The sequence below is a fragment of the Bombina bombina genome, chromosome 2 (genome assembly GCF_027579735.1).
Source record: "Bombina bombina isolate aBomBom1 chromosome 2, aBomBom1.pri, whole genome shotgun sequence".
NCBI classification, from domain to species: Eukaryota; Metazoa; Chordata; class Amphibia; order Anura; family Bombinatoridae; genus Bombina; species Bombina bombina.
The window spans coordinates 1273766554-1273780860 of record NC_069500.1 but is presented as its reverse complement, the minus strand read 5'-3'; the positions used below and the strand labels follow the sequence as shown (position 1 = coordinate 1273780860).

The window sequence follows — 14307 nt, the reverse complement described above, 5'->3', positions numbered from 1 at the left end:
ACAGTTCAAAGCTCTTTTACCTTACCAGCCCTGAACAGGCATGCCCCAAAAAGTTCAGCTCTTTTGCCTGTAAAAAAAAACATACAATACCCCCCCCAACATTACAACCCACCACCCACATACCCCTAATCTAACCCAAACCCCCCTTAAATAAACCTAACACTAAGCCCCTGAAGATCTTCCTACCTTATCTTCACCATACCAGGTTCACCGATCCGTCCTGAAGAGCTCCTCCGATGTCCTGATCCAAGCCCAAGCGGGGGGCTGAAGAGGTCCATGATCCGGCTGAAGTCTTCATCCAAGCGGGAGCTGAAGAGGTCCATGATCCGGATGAAGTCTTCTATCAACGGCATCTTCAATCTTCTTTCTTCCGGATCCATCTTGCAGACCTCCGACGCGGAACATCCTCTTCTCCCGACGCCTACTAGCCGAATGACGGTTCCTTTAAGGGACGTCATCCAAGATGGCGTCCCTCGAATTCCAATTGGCTGATAGGATTCTATCAGCCAATCGGAATTAAGGTAGGAATATTCTGATTGGCTGATGGAATCAGCCAATCAGAATCAAGCTCGCATTCTATTGGCTGATCGGAACAGCCAATAGAATGCGAGCTCAATCTGATTGGCTGATTGGATCAGCCAATCGGATTGAACTTTATTCTGATTGGCTGATTCCATCAGCCAATCAGAATATTCCTACCTTAATTCCGATTGGCTGATAGAATCCTATCAGCCAATCTGAATTCGAGGGACGCCATCTTGCATGACGTCCCTTAAAGGAACCGTCATTCGGCTAGTAGGCGTCGGGAGAAGAGGATGTTCCGCGTCGGAGGTCTGCAAGATGGATCCGGAAGAAAGAAGATTGAAGATGCCGTTGATAGAAGACTTCATCCGGATCATGGACCTCTTCAGCTCCCGCTTGGATGAAGACTTCAGCCGGATCATGGACCTCTTCAGCCCCCCGCTTGGGCTTGGATCAGGACATCGGAGGAGCTCTTCAGGACGGATTGGTGAACCTGGTATGGTGAAGATAAGGTAGGAAGATCTTCAGGGGCTTAGTGTTAGGTTTATTTAAGGGGGGTTTGGGTTAGATTAGGGGTATGTGGGTGGTGGGTTGTAATGTTGGGGGGGGGGTATTGTATGGGTTTTTTTACAGGCAAAAGAGCTGAACTTCTTGGGGCATGCCCCTCAAAGGGCCCTGTTCAGGGCTGGTAAGGTAAAAGAGCTTTGAACTGTAGTAATTTAGAATAGGGTAGGGCATTTTTTATTTTGGGGGTCTTTGTTATTTTATTAGGGGGCTTAGAGTAGGTGTAATTAGTTTAAAATTGTTGTAATATTTTTCTTATGTTTGTAAATATTTTTTTATTTTTTGTACTTTAGCTAGTTTATTTCATTGTAGTTATTTGTAGGAATTGTATTTAATTAATTTAATGATAGTATAGTGTTAGGTTTAATTGTAACTTAGGTTAGGATTTATTTTACAGGTAATTTAGTAATTATTTTAACTAGGTAGCTGTTAAATAGTTCTTAACTATTTAATAGCTATTGTACCTGGTTAAAATAATTACAAAGTTGCCTGTCAAATAAATATTAATCCTAAAATAGCTATAATATAATTATAATTTATATTGTAGCTATATTAGGATTTATTTTACAGGTAAGTATTTAGCTTTAAATAGGAATAATTTATTTAATAAGAGATAATTAATTAATTTCGTTAGATGTAAATTATATTTAACTTAGGGGGGGGGTGTTAGTGTTAGGGTTAGGGTTAGACTTAGCTTTAGGGGTTAATACATTTATTAGAATAGCGTTGAGCTCCAGTCGGCAGATTAGGGGTTAATAATTGAAGTTAGGTGTCGGCGATGTTAGGGAGGGCAGATTAGGAGTTAATACTATTTATTATAGGGTTAGTGAGTCGGATTAGGGGTTAATAACTTTATTATAGTAGCGCTCAGGTCCGGTCGGCAGATTAGGGGTTAATAAGTGTAGGCAGGTGGAGGCGACGTTGTGGGGGGCAGATTAGGGGTTAATAAATATAATATAGGGGTCGGCGATGTTAGGGCAGCAGATTAGGGGTACATAGGGATAATGTAAGTAGCTGCGGTTTATGGAGCGTCAGATTAGGGGTTAATAATAATATGCAGGGGTCAGCGATAGCGGGGGCGGCAGATTAGGGGTTAAGTGTAAGGTTAGGGGTTTTTAGACTTGGGGTACATGTTAGGGTGTTAGGTGCAGACGTAGGAAGTGTTTCCGCATAGCAAACAATGGGGCTGCGTTAGGAGCTGAACGCTGTTTTTTTGCAGGTGTTAGGTTTTTTTTTTCAGCTCAAACAGCCCCATTGTTTCCTATGGGAGAATCGTGCACGAGCACGTTTTTGAGGCTGGCCGCTTGCGTAAGCAACTCTGGTATCGAGAGTTGAAGCTGCGTTAAAAATGCTCTACGCTCCTTTTTTGGAGCCTAACGCAGCCTTTATGTGGACTCTCAATACCAGAGTTATTTTTATGGTGCGGCCAGAAAAAAGCCGGCGTTAGTTTTTCGGGTCGTTACCGACAAAACTCCAAATCTAGCCGTTAGTCAGCTGTAGAGCAGCAATATGCTACTGGGATCTAGCTAAACATAAGTGAGCCAATGACAAGAGGTATATGTGTGCTTCCACCAATCACTAGCTGGCTTTGCTTTTTCCGAGCCTTTCTAATTATGCTTTTCAACAAAGGATACTAAAAGAACAAAAGTAAATTGCAAAGTCTGTCCGAGGCATGAAATTTTGATTTTTAGGTCCCTTTAGTCACAGCCCTCTGCTTTGGCTGTCTTGCAATCACAGATGAGGATGGAAAAATAGCATATAATTCAAAATGTCTTTAAGATTCTTAATATCAAAATAATTTTTTTAGAAATAGTATTTTTATATACTTGCCTTATTGTGAAATAGTATGAGTAATCAAGGCACCGCAATGTAATCAGTGTTTTATTTGTTTTAGTTAGCTTTCCTTAAAATGTAACATCTTACACAATGGAAGATCGGAGTAGCACATACCATAAGAATACTGAGTAGCCAGACATCACTGAACTGACCCAAAAGACCAGAAACACTGGAAGAACCCCACACACTAAAAATAATGGTCTTAAATGATCTGATTCTAAAATGTGTGTAATTTTTATTTTAAATACAAAAGCTACAAAAAAAGGACTTTTAATTTATTCTTACTCCACCCCCTCACTATAAAACTACCATCAGATGACGGAGTTCCCTCTACATGTATATAGGGCGTGTTAACCACCTGTCTGAAACAACTGCTCTGAAGAATGTGTTAGTGAGTTAGTGTCAGGCACCCTTGATTTACTTTGTGCTGGGTTGGGATCCAGGTAGTATTGCTGGTGACGGAAAAGGAGTAGATGTTACGTACCAGGTCTGTGTGAGGTCCGGCTAATAATATACTAAATTTATGCACAGGTTAGTGCTTCTGCTTTTATTTAAAGGGACAGTAAACCTAAAAAATAATGTTATATAATTCTGCACATAGTGCAGAATTATATAACATTATATTAGTGCTATCGTTATAAAACCTTAGATTTCCTTTGAATTTTTTTAAAAATATGTTAGTTTTTCAGACCCGCTCTCTGTACTCTTCTGAGCGGGTCTGTTTTTATTATATAGCGCATTGGGCCAGCTGTATAGTCAGACTGAGCAGGAGCGAGCTGCACTTAGTGTTATGGCGCGGCCAGGCTGTTACTATACAGCTGGCCCTATGCGCTGTGTAATAAACAGACCCGCTCCGAAGAGCAGAGAGCGGGTCTGAAAAACTGACATATTTTAAAAAAATTCAAAGGAAATCTAAGGTTTTAGAACGATAACACTAATATAATGTTATATAATTCTGCACTATGTGCAGAATTATATAACATTATATTTTAGGTTTACTGACACTTTAAGATTGGTGAGAAGAGATTTGGGTTCTGAAAAATAAGCTGAGCAATAAAGCTTGTAATTCCATAGAATTTCCAAAGGTCTTTGATAAAGCTATGTAGGATCAATTATAGCTTACTAGCTCATACCCCCAGCAGTTGCAGTGTAGGCACAATAGAGTGGGTGGAGCATCATCGGGTGTTGGGTAACAGCGGTCCGCCTATCACGCCAACAAAGTGATAATGCACAAACATGTAAGCGCACCTCCAATGCGTCTCAAAATACAATCCGTTTCAGGAGATGAATAAAATGATCACTTTTATTCTTCCATTGAAAACACTGGATAACTTGTAATCAGGGATAAAAACAATATATACAAATATGCAGTAGTGGAGTCCTGGCAGATGCGCTTTGTGCGCACTTGATCACTGCCCTCTGGAGTGTCGATCTATATGATCTTGTATGCAACATTTATAGAGATGGCTGCAATAATTGCTAAGAATTTATACATAATTTCCTACAAATACAAAGTAATAAGGAACAACATAAAAAACCCATCATTTCAATCAACCAGCACCAAACATAGAAATTATTTTTGCCCGGTACAATTTTCTAACAGATTCTAAAATTAATAAGACTGGACTTCTTTATAGAAAAAGATCCACATCTGATTGGACATTTACTCTGTTAGGAATACTGGATTGAAAATAAAAAATCCAGTATATTTCCCTTTTGGCTTAATTTTGCTTTCCTATTGTCCCCTTCTAAGAGCTGGTAGGTGATCTATTCCTTGAACCGTAAGTACGATAGTATCCGACTCATGATGCTCGTGAAAATGCCTAGCTATAGGCATTTATGATTCTGGATCGTTAATAGATCTGACCTGTTGCAATACACAATCTTAGTCTTTTGGTCATACATACTGTCTGGAACATCCTAAACAAGTTAACAAATAAACTGAGTAGTATTACAATTTAATAAAACAATTGTTTACTTTTTTTAAATAATAGTTACAAGTTCTGCATATTTTATGTCTGCACTTTTTTCCTTCTCAACCATATTTTTCACATTTTGATAAGTAGGAAAGAGGGTGAGACCTGAGTGTCTGTAGTTTTGTGTCCAGAAGGGGGGATACTATAGCCATCCTCAATTCTGTTTTTTAGATCATTGTCCAAAAATAAATTGGCAATGATTCTCTAATTATATTACATTCCTTGTTATACTCTAAACTATATCTAGTTACAAAAGCCAATCTATCTCTGTATTTATTTGTAGGTCTATCACTTAAAGATCTAGGGCTGCAACTAATGATTATTTTCATAATCGATTAATCAGCCGATTATTTTTTCGATTAATCGGATAAAAAATAATCAATAATAGTTTCTTACATTTTAAATAAAATCCACATACTGAGTTTTAGAAATATAAACTTTAGACTAAAACTTTACATTAACACAACTGTTTTTCCAATTTTAAGCAGCAGAGCACAGTTTTATAATTAAGTAAAACAAAACCGCAAACTGTTTGAAAAGAGTTAGAACTAGAAACAGGTAGACTATCACTGTTTTTAACATTCTGTTATTCACTCTTTCAGAAACTTTGCATTGAAATGCAAAAATCTCGACATGTTCCTGGCTAAGGCTGGTTCTCTGTTTGCAGCTATATTTCCTGCAGCAGAGAAGAGGCACTCAGATGGTGTTGAGGTGCTTGAGATGCATAAGTAGGGTTTTGCCAATTTCGCCAAAGTGGGATATTTATCTGTGTTAGCTCTTCACCAATGCAAAGTGTTTTCCACCTTGGAAAGGGGCCTCTCAATAAAGTAACCCTTGACTTAATTCTAAAATAAAAAATATCTTGAATATCTATAATGGTAAATAACCAGCTATAAAGGTTATGGGAAAATATCTAGTTTGCTCTAAAAATAACCGATATATTCTTATAAAGGTTGAATCTGGTACATATCACAATTTTTATAAAAAAAAAAAAAAAAGCGTTAAGAAATATATAATAATAGGACAAAGCCTTAGACATTTATTTATACAGTACATATAATCGGCAATAGCACGCAATCCGCTAATCATAGTGCAAACAGATAATAGTGCACATCAATTAAAATAACTCCAATCTAGGGGCTAGGTGTAAATAACAAGCTCAGCACTATATAATGCAAAGCATAGTCCCAAATCACCTGATTTAATATAAACAATCCAAATGATGGACTATTCTATCTGGGTTGCACATAAGCCAGGAATAGTTGGAAACTTATACTGTCCTGAAAAAGTGAAAAGTAAACTTCTGTAGACGTCCTTTAGGCTAAGGGCATAACCATAAAACACAATACCAAGTGCAGGAGTTCATCAGAGTTAAGCTGCTGGAGTTGTGTACAGACCAACTAATTGCAAACCAACTAATCGATTGAGATTCGTTGACAACTATTTTCATTATCGATTATGACGATTAGTTGTTGCAGTTCTAAAGATCTATCCTAGGTAACTCCTTAACCATTTAATGGGCCTTAGTCAGAACTTTGTCATCATAACCTCCTTTCTTTCAAACATTGGTAACATAATCTGTTTTAGTCTTAACATCTTCCTTGGAGCAAATCATTTTTGTTCTCATTACTCCCTCATAGGAATTCTTCTGAGGGTATATTTTGAATGTCAAGTATTTAAAATTATCTAATGCATTTGAATTTGTGCATCCAAAAAATTAATATACTTCCCAAACTGCGCATGCACACACAAAGCGTATGCCAGGAGTCTGTCTCCCCTTCTGCATATTTACTTTGTTTTTATGTTGGCATTTATCAAAATACAGGAAGAAAGAATTTACTTTTTTTTCTTTGTTTTAGATATTAAATTTGACACAGGCATTAAAGGATGAAAAACCCCCCATTCAACTTGTACAGATGCCTCGGGTAGTGGTCGAACGAAGCCGCAGTGGAAGTCAAGGGAGAATTGTTCATCTGAGTAATGCATTTACACAGACTTTTCACTGCAGAAAACCGTTTTTCTCCTCATGGTAATGTTGGTCTTCAATCCATCAAGCTGCTATTTGCACAAGAACTGCAATAAGGTGAAAACTTCTGTAACGCATTACCAACTGCCAAAACCTCTAATATGTCATATAAAGTAGTATTCTGAATGTAATCCAGTTTGCAGTCATGTCCAAATATTGTAAACTTGTTCTGTCAGGGATTGCTGAAGGACTGCATTGGCTGTACTGTATTTTTATACAAATTAAACTTATTTTTGAATTCTAATATTCAAAGGGAAAATGTGGTGTTTAAAGGTTTGTATATGCTGTTTAAATCTTAAATACAATTTTGAAATGAATACTGAATTATTTATACTGTAATGTTACTGTTTTTGTATTAAAAGAGAAAAAGGAAAGAAAAAAAAACTAAAAAGGAAACCTAATCACATACTGTTTGCCATTTCTGAAAGTGCCCAGTTTTGTCAGTGTGAAAAATAAATGCTTTTATAGATTTCCAAAATTCTGACTGGATTTTTTTTTTCAATCTATGTGCAACTTTATCCAATGTTGAAAGAGTTTTTTTGTTTTATCTATAACTGCACACACTTTACTTTATTAATGGTTCATGCCGAAAAGTATAATTAATTGGTTAGTGTGTCTGAATGGCATTGTATCACGTTGTTAGCCTCTACATTTTAAGGAAGACATGCTGAATGTTCTTTACTCTGTCATTGTGATAGTCCTTGAAATGTACAGTCTAGAAAATGGGGGCCTAAATATATTTTTAAAAATTGCTTATAAAGTGGTTGTAAAACCTGTATGTCTCATGGATAAAAATCCGGTCAATTCTAGGACTTCCATAAATAGTCTGTGTCCCCATTTCTCTTGCAAGGTGTATCCAGTCCACGGATTCATCCTTACTTGTGGGATATTCTCATTCCCTACAGGAAGTGGCAAAGAGAGCACACAGCAGAGCTGTCCATATAGCTCCCCCTCTGGCTCCGCCCCCCAGTCATTCTCTTTGCCGCTCTAACAAGTAGCATCTTCACGGGAGGGTAAAGTGAATGTGGTGTTAGATTTGTAGTTTTTATATCTTCAATCAAAAGTTTGTTATTTTTAAATAGTACCGGTTTGTGCTATTTACTCTCTGGCAGAAATATGATGAAGAATTCTGCTGAGAGGAAAATGATTTTAGCATGTTGTAACTAAAATCCATTGCTGTTCCCACACAGGACTGAGGAGTACCAGAAAACTTCTTTTGGGGGGAACAGTTTGCAGGCTTAACTGCTTTGAGGTATGTTTCAGTCATCTTTTTTTCTAGTCAAGACAAGATAATGCTAGAAGACTGACAAGATTCCCCATGTGGGACGGGTAAGCCATGTTCTGAAACTTAGTATAGAACTAGAGGCTTATTTAAGTGGGCTCAATAGAAGCATTAGGCACTTACTGTAAAAATTTCAAGAGATTTGGTTCATTTTTCACCGTTTTGTAAAATTGTGTGCGCTTTTATTATCTTAAAGGCACAGTATCATTTATTGCAAATTTTATTTTTCTCCTACATTGGTGTGTCCGGTCCACGGCTTCATCCTTACTTGTGGGATATTCTCATTCCCTACAGGAAATGGCAAAGAGAGCACAACAGCAGAGCTGTCCATATAGCTCCCCCTCTAGCTCCGCCCCCCAGTCATTCTCTTTGCCGTTCTGTACAAGTAGCATCTCCACGGGGATGGTAAAGAGTATGTGGCTCATACGGACATTGTTCTAGCCTTTCTAAGGTCTCACGGGTGGAAGGTGAACGTAGAAAAAAGTTCTCTGTCCCCGGTCACAAGGGTTCCCTTCCTGGGAACAATAATAGATTCGGCAGAAATTAAAATCTTTCTGACGGAGGTCAGGAAGTCAAAACTCTCAAAAGCCTGTCGAGTTCTTCATGCCATTGCTCAGCCGTCTGTGGCTCAGTGCATGGAGGTTATAGGTCTAATGGTGGCGGCAATGGACATTGTCCCATTTGCCAGAATTCATCTAAGACCACTGCAATTGTGCATGCTCAAGCAATGGAATGGGGATTATGCAGACTTGTCTCCCCAGATACAGATGGACCAGGAAACCAGAGACTCGCTTCTCTGGTGGTTGACTCAGGATCACCTGTCGCAGGGAATGAGTTTCCGCAGACCAGAGTGGATCATTGTCACGACCGACGCCAGTCTCCTAGGCTGGGGCGCGGTGTGGGACTCCCTGAAAGCTCAGGGTCTATGGTCTCGGGAAGAATCTCTTCTCCCGATAAACATTTTGGAACTAAGAGCGATATTCAATACGCTCCTGGCTTGGCCTCAACTAGCGAAGGCCAAGTTCATAAGATTTCAGTCGGACAATATGACTGTAGCATAAATCAATCATCAGGGAGGAACGAAGAGTTCCCTGGCGATGAGAGAAGTATCCAAGATCATCAAATGGGCGGAGGATCACTCCTGCCATCTATCTGCAATTCACATCCCAGGAGTAGACAACTGGGAGGCGGATTCTTTGAGTCGTCAGACTTTCCATCCGGTGGAGTGGGAACTTCACCCGGAGGTCTTTGCCCAGTTAACTCAACTATGGGGCATTCCAGATCTGGATCTGATGGCGTCTCGTCAGAACTCAAAGGTTCCACGCTACGGGTCCAGGTCCAGGGATCCCAAGGCGACATTGGTGGATGCATTGGTGGCGCCTTGGTCATTCACTCTAGCGTATGTCTTTCCACCGTTTCCTCTACTCCCCAGGCTAGTAGCCAGGATCAAACAGGAGAAGGCTTCGGTGATTCTAATAGCTCCTGCATGGCCACGCAGGACTTGGTATGCAGACCTGGTGAATATGTCATCGGTTCCACCATGGAAGCTACCATTGAGACAGGATCTTCTAGTGCAAGGCCCATTCGAACCTAGTTTCTCTGCAGTTGACTGCTTGGAGATTGAACGCTTGATTCTATCTAAGCGTGGGTTTTCGGAATCAGTTATAGAAACTCTGGTTCAGTCTAGAAAGCCTGTAACCAGGAGAATTTACCATAAGATATGGCAGAAATATCTCTATTGGTGCGAATCCAAGGGTTACTCATGGAGTAAAATTAGAATTCCATGGATTCTTTCCTTTCTCCAAGAAGGTTTGGAGAAAGGTCTGTCAGCTAGTTCTTTAAAGGGACAGATATCTGCTCTGTCTTGTTACACAAACGTCTGGCAGCTGTGCCAGATGTTCAGGCGTTCGTACAGGCGTTGGTCAGAATCAAGCCTGTCTACAGACCTGTGACTCCTCCATGGAGTCTAAATCTAGTTCTTTCAGTTCTTCAAGGGGTTCCGTTTGAACCTTTACATTCCATAGATATTAAGTTACTATCTTGGAAAGTTTTGTTTTTGGTTGCTATTTCTTCTGCTAGAAGAGTTTCTGAATTGTCTGCTTTGCAGTGTAATTCACCCTATCTGGTGTTCTATACAGATAAGGTTGTTTTTCGTACCAAACCTGGTTTTCTTCCAAAAGTGGTTTCCAATAGGAATATTAACCAGGAGATAGTTGTTCCTTCTCTGTGTCCTAATCCAGTTTCTAAAAAAGGAACGCTTGTTACACAATCTAGATGTGGTTCGTGCTTTAAAATTCTATTTAGAAGCAACAAAAGATTTCAGACAGACATCTTCATTGTTTGTCGTCTATTCTGGTAAGAGGAGAGGTCAGAAAGCTACTGCTACCTCTCTTTCCTTCTGGTTAAAAAGCATCATCCGATTGGCTTATGAGACTGCTGGACGGCAGCCTCCTGAACAAATTACTGCTCATTCTACTAGAGCTGTGGCTTCCACATGGGCCTTCAAGAACGAGGCTTCTGTTGAACAGATCTGTAAGGCAGCGACATGGTCTTCTCTGCATACTTTTGCCAAATTTTACAAATTCGATACTTATGCTTCTTCGGAGGCTATTTTTGGGAGAAAGGTTTTACAAGCAGTGGTGCCTTCCGTTTAGGTTCCCTGACTTGCTCCCTCCCTTCATCCGTGTCCTAAAGCTTTGGTATTGGTTCCCACAAGTAAGGATGAAGCCGTGGACCGGACACACCAATGTAGGAGAAAACAGAATTTATGTTTACCTGATAAATTTCTTTCTCCTACGGTGTGTCCGGTCCACGGCCCGCCCTGGCTTTTAGTCAGGTTTAAAATTTTTGTTTTTGTACACTACAGTCACCACTGCACCCTATGGTTCTCCTTTTTCTCCTGATCGTCGGTCGAATGACTGGGGGGCGGAGCTAGAGGGGGAGCTATATGGACAGCTCTGCTGTTGTGCTCTCTTTGCCATTTCCTGTAGGGAATGAGAATATCCCACAAGTAAGGATGAAGCCGTGGACTGGACACACCGTAGGAGAAAGAAATTTATCAGGTAAACATAAATTCTGTTATTATTGGATAAAGTGTTTTTCCAAGCCTGCTTGTGTATAATACTAATCTGTTAAACATGTCTGACACTAAGGAAAAGCCTTGCTCTATGTGTTCAGAAGCCATGGTGGAACCCCCACTCAAAATGTGTCCCAAGTGCACTAATGTGTTTACACTTTAAAGATCATATTGTGTCACTTAAAAATATAGCCCTAGATGATTCTTTGACTGAAGGTAATGAGGATAGTCCACCTTCCTCACCCCATGTGTCATCACCAGTTACGCCCGCTCAAGCGATACATAGTACTTCTAGTGCATTAGCACCTATTACATTGCAACAACTGGCGGCAGTCATGGATAATTCCCTTGCGGCCTTTCTATCCAAACTGCCAGTTTTCCCTAAAAAGCGCGATAGCTCTGTTTTGAGAACAGATGAGGAGCAGTCGGAAGCTTTGGGAGGTTTATCTGATGTACCCTCACAACACTCTGAAGTAGGGGCGAGGGATGTAATGTCTGAGGGAGAAATTTCTGACTCAGGAAAAGTTTCTCAGCGGGCAGAATCAGATTCACTAGCATTTAAATTGGAACACCTCCGTGTACTGCTTAGGGAGGTCTTATCAACTCTGGATGATTGTGACCCTATGGTGGTCCCAGAGAAATTGTGTAAAATGGACAAATATCTAGAAGTCCCTGTATACACTGATGCGTTTCCGATCCCTAAGAGGGTGGCGGATATTATTGCTAGGGAGTGGGAAAGACCAGGTGTACCTTTTTGTTCCCCCACCTATCTTTAAGAAAATGTTCCCCATAACTGATCCCAGGCGGGACGCGTGGCAGACGGTCCCTAAGGAAGAGGGGGCAGTTTCAACACTAGCCAAGCACACAACCATACCAATTGAAGACAGTTGTGCTTTCAAAGATCCTATGGATAAAAAATTAGAAGGTTTACTAAAGAAAATATTTGTTCAACAAGGTTTCCTTCTCCAACCTATTGCCTGCATTATTCCTGTAACTACTGCAGCGGCTTTTTGGTTTGAGGCGCTGGAGGAGTTGCTCCAGAGGGAGACTTCGTATGACGAGGTCATGGATAGAATTAATGCTCTAAAACTGGCTAATTCTTTTATCACAGATGCCGCTTTGCAATTAGCTAATTTAGCGGCGAAAAATTTTGGTTTTGCCATCATGGCGCGCAGAGCGCTTTGGCTTAAATCATGGTCGGCCGACGTGTTGTCTAAAACAAAATTACTGAATATTCCTTTCTAGGGAAAGACCCTTTTCGGGCCTGAGTTGAAAGAGATTATTTCGGATATCACTGGGGGAAAGGGCCATGCCCTCCCGAAAGATAGGCCTTTTAATGCTAAAAACAAGGCTAATTTTCGTTCCTTTCGCAACTTCAGGAGCAGTCCTGCTTCAACCTCTGCAACCGCAAAGCAAGGGGGTAACACTTCACAGCCCAAGGCAACCTGGAAGCCTTTGCAGGGCTGGAACAAGGGTAAACAGGCCAAGAAGCCTGCAGCTGCTACTAAGACAGCATGAAGGGGTAGCCACCGATCTGGGACCGGATCTGGTAGGGGGCAGACTCTCTCTCTCTTTGCTCAGACTTGGGCAAGAGATGTTCCCGATCCCTGGGCATTAGAGATCGTTGCTCAGGGATATCTTCTAGAATTCAAGGACTCTCCTCCAAGGGGAAGGTTCCACATTTCTCGTCTGTCTACAGACCAGACAAAGAAAGAGGCGTTCTTACGCTGTGTAGAAGATCTACTCAAGATGGGAGTGATATATTCAGTTCCAATTACAGAACAAGGACTGGGTTTTTACTCAAACCTGTTTGTGGTTCCCAAAAAGGAAGGAACTTTCAGACCAATCCTGGATCTAAAAATTCTAAACTAATTCCTCAGAGTTCCATCTTTCAAGATGGAGACCATTCGGACAATCTTACAAATGATCCAGGAAGGTCAATATATGACTACCGTGGATCTAAAGGATGCGTACCTTCATATTCCTATCCACAAAGATCACCATCAGTTCCTAAGGTTCGCTTTTCTGGACAAGCATTACCAGTTCGTCTCCCTTCCCTTCGGGTTGGCCACCGCTCCCAGAATTTTCACAAAGGTGCTAGGGTCCTTTCTAGCGGTACTAAGACTGCGGGGCATTGCAGTAGCACCCTATCTGGACGACATCTTAATACAGGCGTCTTTTCCCAGAGCCAAGGCTCACACGGATATTGTTCTGGCCTTTCTAAGGTCTCACGGGTGGAAAGTGAACACCGAAAAAAGTTCTCTGTCCCCGCTCACAAGGGTTCCCTTCCTGGGAACATTAATAGACTCGGTCAGAAGGTTAAAGCTTCTAAGTACTTGCCGAGCTCTTCATTCCATTCCTCGGCCATCTGTAGCTCAGTGCATGGAGGTAATCGGATTAATGGTAGCAGCAATGGACGTAGTCCCTTTTGCTCAAATTCATCTCAGGCCACTGCAATTGTGCATGCTCAAACAGTGGAATGGACATTATGCAGATTTGTCTCCTCAAATCCAACTGGACCAGAAAACCAGAGATTCTCTTCTCTGGTGGTTGTCTCAGGATCACCTGTCTCAGGGAATGTGCTTCCGCAGACCGGAGTGGATCATTGTAAGGACCGACGCCAGTCTGTTAGGCTGGGGCGCGGTCTGGGGCTCCTTGAAAGCTCAGGGCCTATGGTCTCGGGAAGAGTCTCTTCTCCCGATAAACATTTTGGAACAGAGCGATATTCAACACGCTCCAGGCATGGCCTCAGCTAGCGGCGGCCAAGTTCATCAGATTTCAGTTGGACAACATCACGACTGTAGCATACATCAATCATCAGGGAGGAACAAAGAGTTCCTTAGCGATGAAGGAAGTAACCAAGATAATCAGGTGGGCGGAGGATCACTCTTGCCATCTATCTGCAATTCACATCCCAGGAGTAGACAACTGGGAAGCGGATTTCCTAAGTTGTCAGACTTTTCACCCGGGGGAGTGGGAACTCCACCCAGAGGTATTTCAGAATTGTCTGCTTTGCAGTGTAATT

At 41.0% G+C, this 14307-nt stretch overlaps 1 protein-coding gene across 2 annotated transcripts in view; it reads left to right on the top strand.

The window, feature by feature from the left end:
- PI4K2B (phosphatidylinositol 4-kinase type 2 beta) overlaps nt 1-7402 on the top strand; it is a 176225-nt gene extending 168823 nt beyond the window's left edge. For both annotated transcript variants that reach the window (XM_053704084.1, XM_053704083.1), the window contains exon 10: nt 6758-7402. In XM_053704084.1, coding sequence (XP_053560059.1) covers nt 6758-6931 — 174 coding nt within the window. In that variant the 3' untranslated portion in view covers nt 6932-7402. The remainder of the gene's footprint in view (nt 1-6757) is intronic.
- The last annotated feature ends 6905 nt before the right edge of the window (nt 7403-14307 follow it).